General features: G+C 40.2%; 1 protein-coding gene across 1 annotated transcript; it reads right to left on the bottom strand.

Annotated features, from left to right (window-relative positions):
• Positions 1-3,062: 3,062 nt before the first annotated feature.
• Positions 3,063-5,601, bottom strand: LOC310864417 (regakine-1-like). Its single transcript, XM_083773107.1, has 3 exons — positions 5,430-5,601; positions 4,285-4,405; positions 3,063-3,184 (listed from the first exon to the last, which is right to left on the bottom strand). The coding sequence occupies exons 1-3, from the start codon at positions 5,521-5,523 to the stop codon at positions 3,103-3,105; spliced, it is 297 nt and encodes a 98-aa protein (XP_083629233.1). The 5' UTR covers positions 5,524-5,601; the 3' UTR covers positions 3,063-3,102.
• Between the last annotated feature and the right edge of the window lie 5,123 nt (positions 5,602-10,724).

Below are 10,724 nucleotides of genomic sequence, written 5' to 3' on the forward strand. Positions count from 1 at the left end.
TTTCAACGGGCTGTCGCAGTTTTTCCACCACCGACCGACACAACATCCGGGCAAGAGACCACACATAGCAGTTTGTCATTGTAACATGCGATTACGGATATGTGTGTGTGTGTGTGTGTGTGTGTGTGTGTGCGTGCATGCAACATTTTATTTTTAGCCAATATAAAAAATATTCATCATTTCTGCCCCATTGGGGCAGGCTAGAACCTCAGCCCTGTCCGGGACGCACCCTTGTGTGAAAACACTATTATGTGAGTCTAGCGTCGCAGTCCCGCCCATCATGACGACGCCAGGCCCAGGAAATAAATAATAAATAATAATAAAGTAGAAAAACAATAAAGAAAGTGTTGTAACCTGCCGTTTCTTTTCTACTTCTTCTTCTAATTCTAATTCTTGTGTTTATTGTTCATTGTGTTTATTGTCATGATTTGTCACGACAAGAGTTGGCTTTGTCCGCGGCGTAAACGTCTTTAAATAAATACTTGAATAAAATGAACAGGCTTTTCTTTTAACTTAGTTAACTAAGTTAGTTAGTTAGTTAACTAACTAACTGTAACTGCTACTGCACCATGTATTCGATGTTCATGTATACTGTCTACAATACAGTATAAATGTAACGTAATACTCGCACAATACCATTCTTATGACAGTAAAGGTGTGTGCGCTGGAATGATTAATGATTAACAATATAGCACAGAGTGGTAGAGTACAGCACAGTGGACATTGTAGGCTACTTCAGAGCGTATCACCATGCAACGCTTTCGCTTTGTGAGCGTGTGGTAAAACTCCAACCATATGCTTTCCAGTAAAACAACGCTGACAGTGACAACATTAAGAGACCAATTTACATAACATACTCAGTTTCACTATAACCCCCTTCTTCTCACATTCTGTCAGCACATTTCATATTTTACTGTACTGTCATATCTCTCTTTGGTGTACCACAACCCTCGACCACAATATGTCAACTTAATCAAATCAATAATATTCTTCTTTTAAAGTTTAGCCAAAGTTTATTTTTCTTATTTTTTTTTATGGTAGCACATATGCAACGTGATATATACTGGATATTTACAGACATGTACCAATTACAGAAAGTGTGTGTCATGTTTGACTATGGGTTACAGAGAGTGTCCTGTTGCAGAAAAGATTAGGTCACCACTGTATATGCTGTGCTGTGGCGTGTGAGTCTTAATACTGCCACATATTAGTGCAGGTAGGATGGAAACTGTGGCCAGTGTTTATTTTGAGAACTGAAAACTGAGAGGTGTTAATACACTTATCAGTAATCTGTGTACTCTTATCAGGCACACTGTGTGTGCACCCTGAATGCACTGATGCATACTGTAGATATGCTCTTGCGTGGCTTTGCACTGCAGGCTGGGCTTATAGTTCTTATTTTTTACCATCATTATATTTGTCATTACATATTTTCCTCTATATCCTCTCTTTCTAGTGGTATCTCTGACATCTCCACATTTCCTGTGTATGCATTCCAAATACTTAGTCATAGTAATGCATGTGACAGAAAGATAGAAATAAGTATAGGCAAAACATGTCTATGGGGAATTTAATTCCGTAAAATGTAAAATGTTGTCAATTAGCAACAGACATGTCTTTATATTACATAATAATGAAAATATTGACTTTATGATATAACAGGTGTAATCATAATAATCATTTATTCGTTCCGATTTAATTTGTTTATCCTGTATGAGGTCTCTCTCCTGATTGGATGGAATTGTTATTTTTTTAAAGTTGCTATATCAGTGGTTCTCAAACGTTTTCATGTCAAGAAGGAACCCCAAAATGACATGCATACTAATTTGGCCACGGATTGTACAGTATATAGTATCTATCTGCTATTTTTGAATAACTCTCAATTCACACAGCTGCTTTCCCGGTTTTAACTAAGCATTATGTTATACTTTAGCTATTGAAAAATAGCAGACCTACGAGCTTGTAGGTCTGCTTTTTCTTTTTCCTTTCAGAGCGATTTCTTTTTTTTCTTCTATGTTTTTCTATTTTTAACCAAATAGCTGAATTGATGGCGAGACCCCCTGGTTATCACTCTGTATAGCAATGATTGCTGTGGTCATTTAGAGCTATACTTAATACTGATTATCATGACGACAACCAACATCTAAATGACAGCATCACCCTCCTGATCAGATCTGCCAGCTATTTTCACTCAGTTGTTCAATTCTACAAATGTACAAAAACAGTAGACAGTTTTTCCTGAAAATCCTACGTTTCTATGTTAGCGGTGCTCAAACTATTTCATTTCAAGGACCCCCGATATCATATGCAATTGGCTGCCGACCCCTAACTGAAAATATGTTGTTCCAGGGACCTTCCAGATGCAAAGATTTGAGTTAAACATGTTCGCTCTGAAAGAATATTATATTCAAAGATTTGCGCCATTTTAAAAATAGCACACCTACAAGCTCATAGCTCTATGAGCTTGTAGGTCTGCTATTTTTCAATAGCTAAAGTATAACATAATGCTTAAAACACCAAAAGGGGTTCCCGCCCAGAATGGGTTAAGTCCAGGCTCAAAACTCACTTTTATTCACTAGTGTTTGAATACTCTGACGTGACAGATGTGTTTTTCTTGATGTTTATGTCACTTGTATAATTAACTGCTATATGGTCTGTATACAGAACTTCTGTGAATATATTTTTTGCTTCATAAATTAATTTGACTGGACTTATAGGCTACCATGCAAACACCAAACCAATGTGTGTATTCATTATGGAACCAAAAATGTTTTTTCGTCTGCTACCGAAATTGCTTGTTTTATTGTTGAAGAAAACAACGGTTAATATCAACAACTGATCATTAAAATGCATGTTTAAAGCACTACATTTGATTAATACAAATCGTAAAAAAAAAAAGGATGTATTATTTTGCTTTCTAAATTGTTGTTTAAAGCAGAAAACAAACAAAACTAAATAAGCCTGGCATATTAAGTATAGTTACCACTAACTGGGTGACCTGTTGTATTTGCCATGAAGCAATAAAGCCTGGAATTCATCTTAAAACATTGCCATAGAACCAACTGGTTGTCTGGAACTTTCTTGTACCCGGTGTTCAATGTTTTACTCCAGAAGTTTGACGATAGCTTGGACCCATGCCTGAGCTGGGTCAACGCAGATCTTGGTACCACTCTGCATTGTAAACCTAGAACAGACAGACATAGAGAGAATATTTTAATCTTTAAGTTTTTGTTTTGATCGAATGATTTATTCATTGAATTAGTCAAAAATGTAAACAGCCCATGGTACAGTCGGTCATTAAGGCTGAAAAGGATAACACACATTGTGGTTATACCCTGTTCAAGTATTTTACATTGTTTCATCCTTCCTCACTGGATCACAAGACACTGGACTATTATGTATCATGATTAATAGATACAATTCAATATCTGCACTTTGCGTGGCCACCTTCTTGTCTCTTGAAAGACCTACTATTTAGATTATTTTGTCATACGGGGCTAGCACCACTGTAAGGACTTTGGTGTGTGTAGCATTCTTATGCACAGTATCGATAAGCTGTCACATCACCCCGACTTTAAGTCATAAATACAGGTGACTCAATTCATAATCTAATTGCTTTATACTTGTCACATGCTGTAACTATTAATGCAGAGAATCTGTGTATGTTGAAATTGTCAGTATATTTAGCCTTCCACATAGCATAGTCTACCAGACAGTGGCCTTTGTGGTTAGAGTGTCCGCACTGAAACTGGGAGGTCATACTAATGATTCCCGAGCGCGGCACACACTGGGGCTCACCGGTCCAAGAGATGGGTCAAATGCAGAGAACACGTTTCACTGCGGTAACGTGTGTGACTAATCGTTTGACTTTAGTTTTTATTTTTCGTTTTTCATTTTGTTTTCATCTTGAAAACTTGGTATCTTGACCCTTGCTTGTGTGAACTTGTGAAGACAGTACTATTCTGAATTTGAGTATATCTCTTGTGCGCTGCCTCTTCCCTTATTATCCCTAAACGTTTTTTGCTGATCTACAAGCTCACATCAATGATAGATCTCTCTCTCCCTCTTTCCTGTCCATCTTCACTTGATACTATCAATACAGGCAAAAAAGCCATCTTCATAAAAAATGTTTTTTTTTTCCAAAATAGTAAAATATGCCTAATAAGTTTAGGCATAAGGCAGAGTGCAAGACAGGGCCCTATAATGTTAACTGCGCGCTAGAATGTGTTCAGTGTTTATGTTATGAATTAGTACAATACAGTATAAGTGTAACGTAATACTCACACAACGCCGTCCGTAGCACAGTGAAGGTGTGTGCGCTGGAACGCCTTCACTTTGTCCTTAGGCAGCCGTGTGGCGCGGTAGGTGGAGCAGCACTCCGCTGGGCCAACGCTGTCAGCATTGTCTGGGGGAGCGAGGCAGAGTGAACAAGAGACACAGTCACTCAACTAGAAAAAGTGCCCTTCCGGGCACAGGTCTCCACCAGGTTATCCACAGATCCGTGCAGTTAGAGGTAAAAACACTTTTCGGCCAGTTATAGCGCCACCTTGAGGCTGAGTTGAAATTGTTCATGTGGCATTTCGTCCTCGGCCTAGTGGGAATGTGGGTGCACAATTTCACGGAAATCACGCGATGTGTTCATGATTTGCAGCATTTTGTTTGAAACTGAGCACTCCTGTGAACTTTGGAAGCCAATCTTAACCAATCAGGATGGAGTCTGATAAATCTGAAAGACCCGTTTCGTTGAATGGCTCTAGAGAGACTGTGTACCAATTTGCGTGATGTTTGGACAAAATCTGTAGGTGTACTGTGCAAAAACTTGTTTTGCACAAAGCGGCCTCCTGGTGGCGCTATAACAGGCCGTTCTGGAAAGTTTGGGGCAGAGGTTCATGGTTGGCATCCAGGGAGTGTGTGTGCAAAATATGGCATCGACCGGGTTAACGGTGGCCGAGATTAGCTGTTCACGGACACACGGACACACGGACGGACGGACGGACGGACGGACGGACGGAGTGCAAAACATACTCTCCCCACATGCCTTCGGCCTGGTGGAGACAATTAGTAGCCTATAGGCCTGTCACAATTATTAAATCATTGTCTATTGGCAATTATTTGAGATAATTGCAATTGTTTTTGCACAATCGTCATAATCCTTTCCATGTTGGACTTTCGAAAACTGTGGAAGCTACAAGCGTGAGCTTGTAGATCGTCTGTTTCCGCCATTCATATGAAGTCTAAAGTCATCCAATTATCACAGTTATGTGTCATGCACCATTTGTTTAGCTTTTGTGGATACCAAAAGGAATTTTACAAAAAATAAAAAATAAATCTATAAATCAAGTTAACTTACCTTCTATCACCAGGACGAGATGAAAAATGTAAAAAATAAATAAAAGGTAGGTTAAAACTAGTACAGACCAGATACTTACTGTCTTGTTCTGCCAGGACATCCAGAGATGAGAACAGCAGCATGCAGACCACTAGAATAACTGGTATCTTCTTCATCCCCATGGTCATCATCATTATTATGGTTGTAGTCAAGTTGTATCTGATTCGGATTCTCTTTGTCTGTCTCTCTCTCTCTCTCTCTCTCTATTTATCTCTTTCCACAGGGGTGTGTCTAGAGCATTCCGAGGCACAGAACATTTTCCATGGAACAGATCCACAGGAGGTTGGCCTATACTATCAAGGCTTTACTGTAGCCTACCGACATGTATTTTCAGTGTATAGATGTGGTAACTGCCTGACGCATGTCTTTTACATGCTGGTACGTGTCTGTCCCTTGACAAAACTGCAATCCGTGCACCATGCTGAAGCAAATCATGAGTCACGCTCTTCATTACAATTCTGTGGGATTGAGATAACCGTGATGCCTACTGTATATCAGAAGGCATGATATTCTAAAGAAACTGTCCCAAAGACAAATGCAATGGATATACACACGTAGGCCTACTCCATACAATAGCACCCACTGTGGAGTGAATATAGCTAAAATATTGATACTATAAAGATTCAAATGCTTTTGGGGTTAAGACTGTATTTAATCCCCCTGCACTGTTGTTGGATGTGTAACTTTACGAGAATGCCTCAAATTGCCTGTAACTAATTGTTCAAATTACCAGTATTTTGACATTTTGGGTGCTACCCAAGGGCTGGATGGTAACGGCAAGGTTGCCAGTTCGATCCCGGGTTCCCCAGAGTCGGTGTCGGTGTGTCCTTGAGCAAGACACTGAACCCCATTTTGCTCCTGATGTGCAGGTTGGTGCCTTGCATGGTTTCTGCCGCCATCGGTGTATGAATGTATGAATGAATGTAATGCACAATCTATGTAAAGCACCTTGGATAAAGGCGCTATATAAATGCACCATACCTGATTTTTTTCAATTACTACATTTGATTTATTTTCTTTCTTTTCGACACATAATATTGCTCACAAACATAATCCTCTCTCTCTCTCTCTCTCTCTCTCTCTCTCTCTCTCTCTCTCTCTCTCTCTCTCTCTCTCTCTCTCTCTCTCTCTCTCTCTCTCTCTCTCTGCATACAGCACACACATTTAGCCAGAACCCTAATCTTATACCTACCCAACCTAAGCTGACCCTGATTCTAGTTCTTCAAACGGTCCGCGGAAATGTATTGATTGGAACGATATGAGGGAATGTACTGTAGTTGACCTTATAAGACGATTGACTGTTGTTAATACCATTACGTGTTCCTGAAAACACAGATGCTTGGTCTGTGATCATGAAACTGAAAGACATCGTTTAAATGTTGGCATCGTCTCATTTCACAGATGAAAGCCTCTGTTACTTGGAAACAACGACCATTGGAAATACATAGGAATCCAGTTCTTGAGGATCGAGGTCATGTTGGGACAAGAGGCATGGTCGTGTTGGTTTGGACACTTCCGACACTCAGGCATGAAGGAAGCATGAGTTCAAGTCCGCCTTGTCCCCCATATATGGGGACTAGGTTGGTGGAGGGTGTGTAGAGCCCAGGATCACATTAGATGATTGACACAGAGGTGAAAAATGGGTTACAAAATCGTGGGATAAAAAATATATAAAAAAAAAAAACAGTTATTTCCCAACGGCTGTGGTGATGCTGATGGGTCTGCTCTTACCACATGCTATTCAAAGTGAAAGAATGTGCATGATGCTGTGTGCTTTCTCAAAGTGAAAGTAACGTGTATGTGCGCGCCTTCTCAAAGTGAAAGTGTGCTGGAGCCGTCGTGGGTTCAGTGCCTTGCTTGAGGGCACTACACCAGTGGGTGTCAATTAAAAAGGAATATCTGCACTCTCTCGAGTAGTTTCTTATAATATTTTTTTATTTTTAATGAAGACATTGAAAAAATAGCGGTCTATGTAGAGAAACGGACGTGTTTCGGCCAGTTTCTCTATAGGTAGACCGCAATATAAAGGTTATAGACCTGTTCAGCAAAATTCAGATTTTTTTGACTGCATTAGACAAAAGTGCTTGGAATAATGCCTGACTGACTGACTGACTGACTGACAAGTCTCTTATGCACGGTGAATAAAATTATTTACAACACCAGTAAAACCACGCTGACAGTGATGACATTACGAAAACTATTTGCGTAACATACTCCGTTTCCCTGTAACCGCCCCTTCTTCTCACATTCTGTCAGCACATATCATGTCTGTCTGTGGTGTACCACAACCTATGTTAAACCAACAATTAGTATCAATGTACAAAAAAAGAAACAAAAATCTATTTTTTCATTTTCCTTTGAAGTTTATTAAAAGTGTATTTTTCCATTTGTTTTATGGTAGCACATGCAACAGAAAGTGTGTGTCAGGTTTGATTATCGGTTACAGAGACTGTCCTGTATGCTGTTGCGTGTGTGTGTGTGTGTGTGTGTGTGTGTGTGTGTGTGTGTGTGTGTGTGTGTGTGTGTGTGTGTGTGTGTGTGTGTGTGTGTGTGTGTGTGTGTGTGGTATAGCCTACCTATAATAACGGAAACAGTGTGGTCAATGTTTACACTTATCTGTACTCTGTGTGTGCATCCTGAATGCACTGATGCATACAGATTATGCTCCTGCATGTGAGGTAGACCATATCATTATTGCTTATGTCTAGCCGTTATATTTTACCATCACTTATGATACTTAAAATACATTGTGATATTTGGTAGCTTGTAAGAGCCTATAGTTGTCCTCATTTTGCCCCTGCCTTACCCCTTGTCCCTATATTTTGTTGCCTTTTTGCCTATGCATTTGTACAGTGTGGTTGTGTCTGTTTATGTACTGTATCTGTTGCATCATTTCCAGTTTCATTTGTTGAATGTGGATGAAATTGTTATCCCGACCTGAATTATGTTTTGTTCTTTCTTTCTGTTAACACAATAGCGGAAGAGTTTGGGTCGCGACCCCACATGGGGTCACGGGACACTGACAGTGGGGTTATTTTGGGACAATAAAAAAAGAATACTCATTCAACAAAATGAGTGAAACTTGTAACCCATTTGGGTGCTATACTCTCCCTCTGCCAACCTGGGGGGAGCACCAAACTGAACTCATGCTTCCTTCAATGCATGATATGAGGAGTGAGCAGACCACTTCTTATCACCAGACGGGGGGTTTCGGAGATTCCCCCGGTCGGAGTTCAAAGAAAGAGCATGTTTATCTCTGTAGTATGTCTTACCTGCAGTTTTTTTGTCAATCAATCTATAAACAACCAATTTATGCTCCGACGTCCGGCGGTGTTGCGCACAGAATATATTCAATCTCCAAGTTCACAACACAACGCGTCGTGCCGCACCGCGTTGTGAACTTGATATCTGCAAAGAGATCCTATACTATGAAGCATGCTTAATCATGAAAAAGGGGGGGGGGGGAAGAAAACAAGAACAAAGCCAAACAAAGCATTTTGATCCATTCACCAAAAGGAACCCCTTTTGGTGTTTTAAGCATTATGTTATACTTTAGCTATTGAAAATAGCAGATCTACAAGCTCATAGCGTGGCTATGCTGGACCCATTTCTTAGCTGGGTCAGCACAGAACTTGGCACCATTCCACATTGTAAACCTCGAACAGACAGCTAGATTTTCATTTTTAACACATTCAATCCAGGAAAGCATATTTTAGACTTTAGCTTAATAGCACATTGGTTCTCAAAGTGGGGTCGGGGGTATAGTTAACACGGAGTCCGCCAGAAACGAGGAACACGAAGGTTTAAATTAGTACCCTAGTCCGCCAGGCGCGCATCCACTTCCAGTCTAAGCCCACCATTCACAGCTCTGTATCTCAGAAAGGACATTGAGGGGGCCGTTTCTGGTGAATACAAGGGGTTTCAACGGGCTGTAGCCTTTTTCCACCACCGACCGACACAACAACATCCGGGCAAGAGACCACACATAGCAGTTTGTCATTGTAACATGCGATTACGGATATGTGTGTGTGTGTGTGTGTGTGTGTGTGTGTGTGTGTGTGTGTGTGTGTGTGTGTGTGTGTGTGTGTGTGTGTGTGTGTGTGTGTGTGTGTGTGTGTGTGTGTGTGTGTGTGTGTGTGTGTGTGTGTGTGTGTGTGCGTGCATGCAACATTTTATTTTTAGCCAATATAAAAAATATTCATCATTTCTGCCCCATTGGGGCAGGCTAGAACCTCAGCCCTGTCCGGGACGCACCCTTGTGTGAAAACACTATTATGTGAGTCTAGCGTCGCAGTCCCGCCCATCATGACGACGCCAGGCCCAGGAAATAAATAATAAATAATAATAAAGAAGAAAAACAATAAAGAAAGTGTTGTAACCTGCCGTTTTTTTCCCTACTTCTTCTTCTAATTCTAATTCTTGTGTTTATTGTTCATTGTGTTTATTGTCATGATTTGTCACGACAAGAGTTGGCTTTGTCCGCGGCGTAAACGTCTTTAAATAAATACTTGAATAAAATGAACAGGGAACAGGGTTAACTAACTAACTGTAACTGCTACTGCACCATGTATTCGATGTTCATGTATACTGTCTACAATACAGTATAAATGTAACGTAATAATCGCACAATACCATCCTTATGACAGTAAAGGTGTGTAGAGTACAGCACAGTGGACATAGTAGGCTACTTCAGAGCGTATCACCATGCAACGCTTTCGCTTTGTGAGCGTGTGGTAAAACTCCAACCATATGCTTTCCAGTAAAACAACGCTGACAGTGACCAATTTACATAACATACTCAGTTTCACTATAACCCCCTTCTTCTCACATTCTGTCAGCACATTTCATATTTTACTGTACTGTCATATCTCTCTGTGGTGTACCACAACCTATGTTCGACCACAATATGTCAACTTAATCAAATCAATAGTATTCTTCTTTAAAAGTTTAGCCAATTTTTTTTTTTTTTTTTTTTTTTTTTTTTTTTTTATGGTAGCACATATGCAACGTGATATATACTGGATATTTACAGACATGTACCAATTACAGAAAGTGTGTGTCATGTTTGACTATGGGTTACAGAGAGTGTCCTGTTGCAGAAAAGATTAGGTCACCACTGTATATGCTGTGCTGTGGCGTGTGAGTCTTAATACTGCCACATATTAGTGCAGGTAGGATGGAAACTGTGGCCAGTGTTTATTTTGAGAACTGAAAACTGAGAGGTGTTAATACACTTATCAGTAATCTGTGTACTCTTATCAGGCACACTGTGTGTGAATGCACTGATGCATACTGTAGATATGCTCTTGCGTGGCTTTGCACTGCAGGCTGGGCT

The sequence above is a fragment of the Protomyctophum parallelum genome (genome assembly GCF_964188405.1).
Source record: "Protomyctophum parallelum genome assembly, chromosome: 1".
NCBI classification, from domain to species: Eukaryota; Metazoa; Chordata; class Actinopteri; order Myctophiformes; family Myctophidae; genus Protomyctophum; species Protomyctophum parallelum.